Source organism: Nipponia nippon, unplaced genomic scaffold, assembly GCF_047370975.1.
Source record: "Nipponia nippon isolate SJK-2023a ecotype South Korea unplaced genomic scaffold, ASM4737097v1 scaffold_5, whole genome shotgun sequence".
Taxonomy (NCBI): Eukaryota; Metazoa; Chordata; class Aves; order Pelecaniformes; family Threskiornithidae; genus Nipponia; species Nipponia nippon.
This window is the reverse complement of record NW_028262369.1, coordinates 68,288,549-68,300,672: the sequence shown is the minus strand read 5'-3', so window position 1 is coordinate 68,300,672 and position 12,124 is coordinate 68,288,549. Positions and strand designations below refer to the sequence as shown.

Here is a 12,124-nt window from a genome sequence, read left to right as displayed (position 1 = left end):
AGTGACTGCAGGCTGGCAGGTGAGGTAATTTGAGAACAGTGGAAGATTTGGCAACTATTTTGAGAGAGATGGTTGCAGCATCATTTGTAGCTTCAGATATATAAAAAGCACCACAGCACTGGAATTTTTCAAGAACTGGCGTTCCTGTTAGTGATTGATTAACGGGAGAAATGCTTGTAAAAGAGATTTCACTCCTTTTTGTCATAGTAAATTAATTCTCTGCCTTTAAGATTTTTAATCATTTCAGGAGTAGTTTTCTCTCACCTCCTTTCTTTTGCTGCAGTTGGATAAGAGCTACAGCATTGTTATGACTAGGGCTGAGCTAGGAAAAACTTACTAACTATTCTGTCAATCACTTTTGTAGCACTTAAAAGTATAAAGGCTCTTCTTGTTTTAACAGGTTATCATGACAATCACATAGTAATTCGGTGGTTCTGGGCTGCTGTGGAAAGATTCAACAATGAACAACGACTAAGACTTTTACAGGTAAGAAATCAGCTGATCTGTGCAGAAATAGTCTGCAATGTTAAAATTAGATGCTGAACTATTTCCATCCAGGCTTATGACATCAAAAAATTATGGCGATGCTGCCTAATGGGAATAACCTTACAATTCTCAGAGACTTATTGTAATAATTTTAAGTGACTGAAGCTCACAGCTATTTTTATAGCTTTCTAAGTTAAAAATACATTTAAGATAAAGTATCTGATGTCAATAATCCTTTACTATTGTTTGTACATTAAGACTAGTAAAGATAAAAAAGGAAAGCTGTAATTGGTTATATCATTAGGTAGAAATTTTAATAGTATTTGTACAGCTGATGAAGGAGAAAGCTTAGATGGAAGTTGAAGTGCCTCAAATTAGAAAATAATGATGAAAACCTGAAAATCAGTCCAATTCCATTTTCATTAAGTCAGCCTGCAGAATCCAGTCATCCTGCTGATGAAGGACAAAAACCTCTCAACAGAGGAATATTTATACATGTGGGTTTACTATTGAGTTAATTTTTTTAAATTCAGGTTACCTCAACCCCAAACCATTCTATGTTCTTGATCTATTATGAAATCCACTGGTTCAGACAATTCAGAATTTGCATCTGATCCTTGAGTTACCTGTATGAGTATGATGAAGGATTTTCTTTTTTTACCTGTTTAAGTACTTAAAGGTCTGTAAAAAGCAGTGTGGGACATCTCATTTGATGGAGAGATAGAGATGTCTGCTTGTATGTTCCTATCACATCTGTTAGTCAAAAGTTTTTATCATATCCAGATCAGTAAAAATTAAATAGCCTCTGATCTGTCAAAAAACGTTTGGTTTGTTCATGATAGGTTCTAACTAAATCTGCTCAACAGACAACATTAGAGCAAATGTCAGCGGGCATTCTACCTAACCTTCAGAATTTAGTCCTTTTCTTACAGTATTTAATAATGGTTATAAAGATATTGAAATCCACATAGCCAAAAAGGCATAACACGAAGCCATTATCATACATTATCACTTTTTTATTAGTTCCTCTTAGTACAGAATAAAGACAGTAGGGAAGAACTCACTTAGGCCTAAGTTTAAGTAACTTGATATCAATAGTGTTTTATGCTACAGTATTTATGTAGCATAATTACTCTTTGAAAGAGAAACCTTTGAAGGAAATTAATCTGATAAGCTGTCTCTTCTAGAGCCCTATCAGGAAATGGTCTGTTTTCCCTTATCCTCCGTTTACAGTAGCATTTATTACTTGTGCCTCACAAATTCCCTTATTCTGTAAATGCTTTTACATAAGCATTTGGACTTCAGTGGGTATGCTGATACAAATAAATTTCTAACCTGCACCATCTGTGTATCCAGTACCTGTGATGTTTTGTTTGTGCTGGCAGTTTGTTACAGGCACATCCAGCATACCTTACGAAGGATTTGCCTCTCTACGGGGGAGCAACGGTCCAAGAAGGTTCTGTGTAGAGAAGTGGGGGAAGATCACTGCTCTTCCAAGGTACAACTGTGTGTGTATTAATGCGAGAGATACTTCAGAATATCAGTTACCGGGATAACAGATAAGCTGTTTGAGAAACATAAACAAGTTTTAACTGAATATGCAAATATACTATGCCTTACATGAAAATTTCCTTCCCCATTGTTCCAGTGTCCGATGCATCCATCTTTCTTTGAACTCAATTTTGTTCTCATAAGATGGACAAGGCAGTGTAACTGTGGCTGACATCCATATTGTATTTTTTTAATGCAAAATTATATTGGAACGATATTTTGATTAGAATTTGGTTTTGTTATATTTGATTACATGTGCAAGTATTTACTTCCTGAACATGCAGTTCATCGCTTAGGAGCAAAAATTAATATGAATTAAAATTAAATAGCACTTGTGACTGTGTCTGAGTAAAAACTAATATCAGGCTTTTTGCATTAACACACACAGCCTTTACAGTATAGTTTAGTCATGTAATTTCTATGCTGTCTGATGTCAAGAGCGTTAACAAATACAGAAGAGGCAAGTTATGAACTGCAGAAGAGGTGTATTTTGAGGAGGGGGTCATTTGACTTAAGAGGCAGCACAGGGATAAGAGAAGGTGAAGATTTCCAAGAGAACAAGTAGGGTCAATTGAAGTACGTGAAGAGCGTAAAGGAACAATATGAGAGTCTAAGATATGAAAGCAGGAGTTGAGTTGTACAAGCCCTTGCAGACAAGAGGCAGCCTTCCATTTGGGTAATGGCAGGTTTGGAGGAGTACGATGCGGGGGGGAAGTCACTTTTCTAAATTTTCCATTTTGTAAAGACAGGAAAAAAAGAGTTGTTTTCAAAGGTCCATGGTAACAATACCAGGACTAGACTAATAACATACGGGTCATGCAAGAAACATCTTCTAGCATGGATGCTTCATTGATAAAAAATGACAGGTTCTAGTCTTTTCTACATTGTGATCAGGCTGATATGTTTCTGGAAGATTTCCTTTCATCCAGTTCTGTAATTCTGTAGCTTCTAGAATGGGTTAACAGTGGTTAGACATACAGATTAGTGTGTGGAGTGTGGGTGAACTAACTCTACTTAATCAGATTTCAGCTTTAGTATGCTGCTTATAGCCTGTGGTGGTAGTTTTGGGCTGGACTGATCCATGGAGGAAATTCAACCCTAATCCTAGTCCATTCCTCTTAAACAAGATTCCTCAGGAATAACTTGCATTCAAAGTCTCTTTTTAGACACAAGGCGTCTGTCAGACACACAGCGAGTTTCTCTGACCAACAACCCTTAGCTTTTTCCTCCAGCATAAAGTCAGAGGCAGAGACATTTCTTGGGTTGGTGCCTGCCTGCAGGCTACCATTTGAACCGCACTGAGAACGTCAAAGATGCAGAAGTGGTACTGTGAAATCCACAGACACAGCAGGTGGCCTTTAAACAAAGCCATCTTGCCAGTTTACAGTACAAATGAGAACCAGACAGCTGAGGATTAAAGATAAGCAAATTCTGGAAATTGCTATTTCAAATCAAACACTCTAATATCTTTGGGGGGCCTAGCAATACCTTGTACCCCAGTAAGTCTACTTTGTAGTTTGATTATGATTGACCTACGGACTAGCTTTGATTCTATTTAAAAAGAAAAAGCTTTGATTTTTAAAAAATAATTTCTGACTTCAAAATATAAGATTTTCTTGTGAGTTTAAGTAAGAAAAGAGAATGTGGGAGTTTTTCCATATATTCTTTAATACTGGAATTCCTGGTGCTAACAAGCACACCTTGCAGCATGGAAAATTCAGGACGTGCCAGAACAGGATGCTCAGAAGTTCCTCTGGAAAGGTTACGTAGAGCGCTGGTTGTAATAAACTGCAGAATAGAACTGCTTCCTGTAGTGCAACATGGAGAAACGTGTCGAGAATCTTTGCTACCATAAGGTGTTCAGCAAGTGTAGGGGAAATGCCAACTTCTTCACATTTAGGAGAAGGTATCATGCCCTTGAAATTTCATTTATGATTCCCTTGGTGAGGAAACATTTGATTTTTTGTCTCTGTGGATAGTTTTTAACGTACAAGTGTGAGAATTAAAATAAACCAACAACACATTTTGTTAAAATAAAAACAACTGCATATGAGAAACATCTACAGTTATCATGAGCTGGCAATTCCTGGCATTCATACATGGAACCCTGATCTCATAAAAAATAAACGATCTTTCATGTTTATGCTTAAATGGGCTAAGCCCTAAGCAGAAAGCAGTATCTGCATTTTTACATATCTAGTTCCTGTGTGCAGCGTACCTTCAGCCTGCCTCCCACCAACTTCAAAGACTTACTGTGCAAACACCAAGTAGTGCTGTCTTGAAGGTAAGACATTGTTAACAACAACCCCAAGTAGCAAACTTCCAAGAGGTTTCCAAATAAGCTCTGCGAGTGTAAACACATTGCTGGATCTGCTGAGAATGCTGCCCTAGGACTCTGTGACTCTTACTGATTCTCAGATAACTAAAGCATTTGTGTTAAGGCACCGTCACTCACTCGTAGCAGTGTTATACTTTGCAAATTGCCCTTTTGATTTCAGTGGGAGTGCTTGTGAAATTTGATAAAACTTGGTGTGAGGGTGGCAAAAGCTAGGACTCAACAAGTCAGTGGACTTTTCTTCCTCTGTTTCTAAAAAAACTACTGCACTGCTGAAAACAGAGAGGAATGCCCGTCCCCATCTCTTCTTCCTGATTTTGAGACACAGAAGGTAACTAACGTAGTTACTTAGGTATGTGATTGTGGTCTAAGCAGCTGTGAATGTAAACACAAAAGTATTCACTAGATATTTACCTGCTGTTCTGACTGCTGTGTAATCAGTTCTGCTGAATCAAAATAGTGAGATTTCTATGAGGCACATGTCAGGTTGCCTAACTTATATCACTGTCTTTTACACTAATAAGTCACTAGCATGTAAAAGGCCCTGAAAAGATTATTACAGGTTTAGCTTAACTATTGCTATCCCTGATATCACTTCTACTTCCTTCTTTTGCACTGTGTTGTAGATTACACTATATCGGTGGAGGGACTGTTACTCTTTCAGTTCACTTACAGGCTGAGAAATTGGGTCCACGCTCATTGCTGTACATTATATATACGTGCATGTGATGATTCACTTGCAAATAGTAGTAAAGTCCAACTGCAGGATTTTAACCCTATGTCACTCTATTTTGCTACTGTAATCAAAATGAAGGGGGTATTAATTGGGAATCTAGACTTCAGGAACCAAGGTGGTTTTTCATGTTGTCATAAAATGTGAGTCCAGGAAGATGAACAGTTAGTGCCCACGTGGTTTGAAATGTTGGAATGAGAAAATACTGTCCAGAGGAAAAAAAAAAACAACTTTCTTCTTGAAGACTTACAAAGTTGCTTGCTAGGGTGAGAAAGGCATGCATTCCCTCAGAAGACAAAGATGTTAAGATTTTGTCTTTTTTAATGACTTGGTTTTCCAAAGTAGGTGATTGCATTTTCGAAGTTGCCCTCAGAATTAAGATAAAACCTAGTTCTCTTAATAAATGTAAACAACATGCCGGCTTACTATTAAGCCAGTTTGTAATGAATCCCTTGCTAATTACATATTATGTCTTTTATAATTTGTGGTTTTACGGCCCACACGGCATGATCCATAGTTCTAATGAGTGGCTGTCAGCCCCATGCCGCAGAGGCATGTGGTTAGACTGCTAATTGCCTGAGACTCTTTCACACTCTGCACTGAACCCAAGGGTCACCGAGTTCCAGTGGCCCATTTGCTGCTGGGTCTAAACCAGGCTCTTTCTTCAAAAGGGATTTTTATTTTTTTTTTTTAAGTGCAGGAAATGCAATAATAATTTAATCTGTATCACAGATATGACTTTGAAAGGTTTTTGGAAAGGCCAACGAGGAGTACAAAGAAAGCTTTCCTCCAGGAGCCTTAGAGGGATGGAAGGGTGGAGGAATTTTACCAGGCCCCTGGAATACAGGGTGGGGAAATGCCTCTCTGCTATACAGCATGGACTAGCACTGTACTTCTAGGCATACTGTGTTTGGGGAGGGTGCAAAATTCAATGCTTTCTTAAGTGATTGCATATTTGATGTTTGGACTGTGTTTATAGTAATAGTGTGACCTTCTGTACAGTGTATACGTTTCTTCAGCCTGATATTTTTACGACACTAAGGCTGTAACTGAGTGAGTGTTTCACCTTCAGTGAGGGTTTGTAATGGACTCTTATGTTTTTAACAAACGCGATTAACCCACTTCACTTCATGTTCCATCCCCATAGTTGGGAGCTGAGAGCCGCTTAAAGTGGCCACTAATGAATTTGCTCCCGTGGAAGGCAGCACTTTCTGGCTCAGAGACAGCTCAGTACAGGTCTTGTAGACACTCAGATTTCTGGGGGTGGTTAGGTTAAATGAGTTGCATTTGCTGCAAGGAGGGAGCTTGCTCAATCCTTCCATTGACATTATGTTACACATTTACACAATATGGGTCATACCGATGAAGGGCAGGTCACTGCAGGAAAAGTTTGTTTTTCAGCTGGATTGTATTTAAACAACTCTGTGTTTTATTGCAAAAGAATACAGTATTTGTAAATTTTTACAATTTTACAGAGACCTGCCAAACTACAAAAAGGTTTTCATCCTCTAAAATCAGTCTGAAGTGAGGCTTTGGTTCAAAGCAGAAAAGACGCCTCCTCCAGCTGCTCTTCACATCGTTTCTTCTTCAAGAACCCATCACATTAATAGTTACGCTGTCTATGTCACTAGAGCAGGCTCATCCACTACCGTGTTTTAGAAAGTATTGTCCTTAGCCTGCCCTGAGGTCAGACAATGATATCCATTATTCTACTAAGAGGAGAAACCTTTATTATCTCCTTTCTCATTCCCTGGAAGAGGTTTTGAGAGTCAGTTCTAAGTCTGTCAAAAAAAATTAGGTGGATGGACTTTGGAAACTGAGAAATAAACTATGTGGTTGTCCTCATAAGAAAGCAGGATGGTATGCTAGAGGTACATGCATAGTTTTCTGTAATTACAACAAGTATTATTCTAAAGGTCATTGGCTTGCAGGGCCAGATACGTACATAGCGTACATCAGCACAAGCAGTAGCTTCCCGAGAAAGACAATCCATATGCCAAGGAAATATAGAAGGAAGAGCATCTAATTTGTCTGTCCTTTACTACTGTGGGATTGTTTCCTGTATATCTAGAGCATCTTTTACTATTTCATCAAATCTAATACCTTATGCATATTCAGTGTACTGAAATATCTTGTTTATGATTACAAATACAGTATTAAAGTATCATCAGTACAGAAAAAAATACTACTTCTCAGAAGATACATTTAAAGCCAAGATTTCAGAACGGACTATTTGAATTGTACCATGTTACATCATTCTTTTCTCATGCCCATTTAACAGATAAAATTTATCCCACGCCTTTTGGGCTGTCCGTGTGTTTCTAAAGATCTTCATAAATGCTTCTTACTGGCTTATTTTAATTAGAAAAAAGTAGATTAAACCTCACTACCTGTTGAATTGGAAAACATCATTTGACAGAACAAAGTCTTCTGAAAGAATACTATCTGCCCATCTCTACACAAGCGCATACCAGTCTGTGTGTTCTCTTTTGAACTTTTTAAATAATGTACTTCTTCACCTCCTCTTTTTTTTCCCCCCCTCAGGGCTCACACTTGTTTCAATCGTCTGGACCTTCCCCCTTATCCATCATTCTCTATGTTATATGAAAAACTGTTGACAGCAGTTGAAGAGACAAGTACTTTTGGACTTGAGTGATACACAAACCACAGTGCCCAGCTCATTGGACTTTTGTGGATCTGTCTTCTCGAGGAATGAATGAACATTTGTATTAGATTTCCTAGAGGAAAATTGTTTCACGGTGCAACTCAAATAATGAGGTTCCATGAAAGAGCTTATGAAGCAATTAAAAATCATTGTGTAAGTGGCAGAATTCTCTACAGTGAAACTAGAGCGTGCCTGATGTGCAGGGAAAACCAAGTCTCGCAATCCATGGTTTTTCAGGATGGCCAAACTTCATAAGTTTATGTTCTGAGCAAAGAAGAAACGTGATCCCATGTTGTGATCAGCCTGGCTACTGCGAAACTGATATGCACCCGAAAACTGGATTTCATCAAAGTTGTTGAATAGAAAATTCAAGTCAAAATGTGAAATCATTCAGCCCCTTACCTACCCAGTAAATTATAAAAAAAAACAAACCATGCAATAGATTTTTTTTTTTTTTAATTCATGAAAGTACATTACTTTGTGCCATATGTTATAATAGCATATCCAGTACCTGCTTTACCTAAGACTACAAGTGGCTGCGTAGTGTGCACCATAGAGCTCAAGTTCCCGGGGCAGAAGTGACTCGGAAGGAAAGTCAGCAACGAAGGATGTAACAACAACTGCTTGCGTTAAGGAGGTTTGTGGAAATGTGTTTGCCAGTGGTGTGTACAACAAAAGATGAGCTGTTACAATGAACTTAATAAGACTGATTTTATGCTTTATACTGCATGGAAACTATTTTAAGATGACTAGCAATTTATCACAGCATATCAGGAAAAAAAACCCTAACACAGTGACTTCTGTTTATTTTTATAGGTTCATTATATTATGTTTCTTAGAGTGTAAACAGGAAACAAGCAAACTAAAACGCTCTTTCTGTTTCTGTCACGTTCCATGCTTGAACAGACATTCTGCTAGTGTTTATTCTTTAAGCACTCTCAAGGGAAAAAAATGCCTTTTATTTTTATAAGAGTAAAAAACTCCCAAAAATATTTTGCACTGAATGTACCAAAGTTGAAGGGACATTATGATCTGACTGATAGCAAATTGCATCACTATCAAGTATCTGTAAAAATGCTTAGGAACCAGGCTTTCTTCACGGTGCCATGTCTATAGATATCAGGACTGTGCACATAAGTAATAATTTTATAATACTATATGTGATATTGTAATATGCATTTATTTTAAATGCATCTGGGTCATTTTTCATGTATTGGATAACTTAATGCAGTGGAGTTTAATACAGATATTTCATATGCTCCCCACAACTTTTTATTTGTACAGTACCATAAAACACTAGCTCATTTGGAAACCCATGAGTAACCTACTTTAAGCTGAGCCACTGGTCATAATGCCACTGTCCCATATCAGTGAACACCTACAAGATGTAAACTGTTCATAGTGTCTAAGCTTGCATTTTCACTGATAAATAGTTTCTTATCAAATGTTATTTGAAAGAGTTTTTATGGCATATCAAACACTGCATGGACACCAGTTTCTTTATGCTTAATTTTGCTGAAATACACGAGGCTTGCTCGCATCTATTTTTGGTACTTTCCTCCAGATGCTCTTGTGGAACACTTGTGCAGCTGCGCACTGTTTCTTGTACAGCTGCTCTCACGCAGTGCATCCACCACATTTTCAAATTCCAGGAAGTTGCACTTGGATACTGGATGACAAGAACATGAATCTAGCTTTGCACTAGCCCTCTTGATAGCACTGAAGCACAGCAAGCCCTGTTCAGTGAGAAAAGTAGCTTTTGAAGTAACGTTCTCACTTTGGAGACTCCTGGAAGGGCATCTCAGGGAGGTATCCTGCTTGTTCTTGTGGGAGGTTTTTTCCAACGGAGGTGAACATCTATGGAGATGTCATCAGCAGAGACTGCCACTCCACCCTCCAAGTCGGAAGGCAAGTGCAGCTGGGGCGGTGGCAGCAAAGACTGAGAAAACCGTTCAGGCTTACTGAGAAAATGTTACCTGTGCAAAGGAAAAAAGCCACTTGCAAAATCAGAGTGAAAGCATTCTTTTATTTCAGGAATAATTGAGCTTCTGCATGACATCTGGGACTCGCTTAAGTAACATAGGTTTTCTTACGCTACTTCTGGCTGGTATGAAGTAGCAAAGAAAAATCCAAACATGTCACCCTATTTTTACACGTTTATCAGTCTTTGCTAAGATTGCATGTCACAGATCCTAATGCACATCTTTTTTCAGAACACGAATGAGCAGTAGGCAAACTGACTTTTCATCAGGTCACTCCAGCATGGCTCATGTTTCATATGATCCGTTCACTGAGTAGCTAAAACTCTGGCACTCAAAGCAGAGTGCAACTTTTGCTTGGTTAAGGACTGCAGAATTTTGATTTTACAATACTGTGTTATCTGTGGTCTAAAAAGGAGATTTCCCAGGTGGAAACTGTATCTACAAGTTTTGAACCAGAAACTCTTTGGAATGAAAAGTTTAAATATTTGGCACAAAGTAAGTTTATACTAGTCTGCCTGTTAAGTTATGCTTTTGTACAAATCGAAAACAATAAATGCATCTTGTCAGTTTTTATTTATATATATTTACTGCACACATTTGTTCTGTATTTATGCATTTATAAATAATTGAAATCAGTCATGATGATCTGGTATTCTGTAAAGACATAATAGGGTCACCAGTGGGGCAGCTGTCAGTTAAAAAAAAAAAAAAATCTGGAATCCCTGTAGCATTAAGACTGAGGGAGGCTGAGGAGAAGCTGCCGCTTCCTCCTTTGCTGCCAACATCGCCCAGGGGACTCTAGAAAAATGCTGTTTGAAAGCGGTGAGGAGTTTGCCCAGATATGGCTACCTAGGGTGCCCTGAGCACTTGGCTGCCTCTTTGTGTTGATGTAAGTGATGCTGCTGCTCTGAAGGGATGAGCAGGGAAAGAGCATAGCAAAAGAAGCCTGAGCTTTCTTAAATACCCACATCTCCTGGCTACTGCGTGGAATATTGTCCTTTCAGTGTGGGAAGCCGTTCCCGTTAAACATGTCCCAAGTGAAAGGCAACTTTCACGTCCTGCAGATGACTGCAACAGGTGACCATGGTGCTTTTGCTTATGACGTGCTGTGGCAGGCAAGAGGGTCCAGATACATACTGAGAAGCCTTTCTGAAAGCTCTGTATCTCGTCAGAACTTTTCCAGATGATGGTAAGGAGCTTTGCATTTAGGGAAGGAAAAAAAGCCAGTCCACCTGAAGTAGACAAAAGATTCCCTTCAGCTACAGTGTGATGACAGCTCATACTAACTTAACCTGCAGCATCTCCATCAGACAGAGTCTGGCTGGGAAGCTGCCCATGTTTCCTTCTCTGCCGGGAAGCGGAGTCATGCATTGCTAGCCAAAAAGCAGCCAGCAGGTCCTTGCAGCCCCCCTGGCTGGGCAGGCAGCACGGTTCCTGCGAGCGGCCTTTGTCCCGGGCGCCCCAGGGCCAGGCCCACCTCTTCCAGGTCCCAGCATCCTGGCCAAGCAGAGGTGCGCTTTGCTCGCTTGCCACTGCTAGCAGTCAGTTTAACCATAACACTCCTAAATACACCAGAAAAGCTTGTAATCAATGACATCACACAACGCGGCACCTCCTGTAGCAAGCAGTTACCGGTTCAACATGCGCAAGCCAGCAGCAGTTAGGGAGGCGGTGGTTTTGCTCACAGCAGGCAGGAGACGGCCGTCTCCTACCTCTGTCACACCATCAGCAGCATCTTGCAGGGTAACACGGGAGAGCCTTCTTTCAATCCAAAATAAAATCCAATTTAACGCACAGTTCTGCTGACCAGAAGCAAACCCTTTCTCCCATTGCCTGCCTGCTGTTTTTCTTTAGTATTGATCAAATAATTGCCTTTTTTGCTTTTAAACATAATTTTCATTATCCTTGTTGTGAACCTACCATAAAAAGGTGTTAATATGACTTAGAGACTATCCAGGGTGAAATCCATCCGTGTACACAGGCCTGCTGGGCACCACATATCCTCCACATTGAAGCGGTTAACCTCGGGTCATGTATGGCGAATATATGTAATCTTTGGGGAAACTGAAAATCTGGGCAGCAGCATGCTGGCAGGACATCAGACAAAGTTTCTGGCATGAGTTAAACTGGCAGAGCACCGGACTGGTAGTTTGCTCAGTTTAAAATTATAGGAAAGAAAAGAATTTTGTGGCTTCTTATGTATTTTTGATCCTTTTAAAAGTTTTTTTTGTTTTTTTTTTTTAAAAAAAAAGCTTCCTTCTGAAGCATTTGTAATGGTATCATCTGGTTGCTAAATGTAATCTCAGCAGTATTAATTGCAGATGTTTACTGAATTTCTATAGTGGTAGCTGCAGAGGTTTATGGAGATACTC

At 39.3% G+C, this 12,124-nt stretch overlaps 1 protein-coding gene across 4 annotated transcripts in view; it reads left to right on the top strand.

Moving 5' to 3' along the window:
• Positions 1 to 10,391, top strand: part of HECW2 (HECT, C2 and WW domain containing E3 ubiquitin protein ligase 2) — a 173,625-nt gene extending 163,234 nt beyond the window's left edge. For all 4 annotated transcript variants that reach the window (XM_087734507.1, XM_087734506.1, XM_087734508.1 and 1 more), the window contains 3 exons: positions 401 to 486; positions 1,872 to 1,984; positions 7,650 to 10,391. In XM_087734507.1, coding sequence (XP_087590633.1) covers positions 401 to 486; positions 1,872 to 1,984; positions 7,650 to 7,761 — 311 coding nt within the window. In that variant the 3' untranslated portion in view covers positions 7,762 to 10,391. The remainder of the gene's footprint in view (positions 1 to 400; positions 487 to 1,871; positions 1,985 to 7,649) is intronic.
• The last annotated feature ends 1,733 nt before the right edge of the window (positions 10,392 to 12,124 follow it).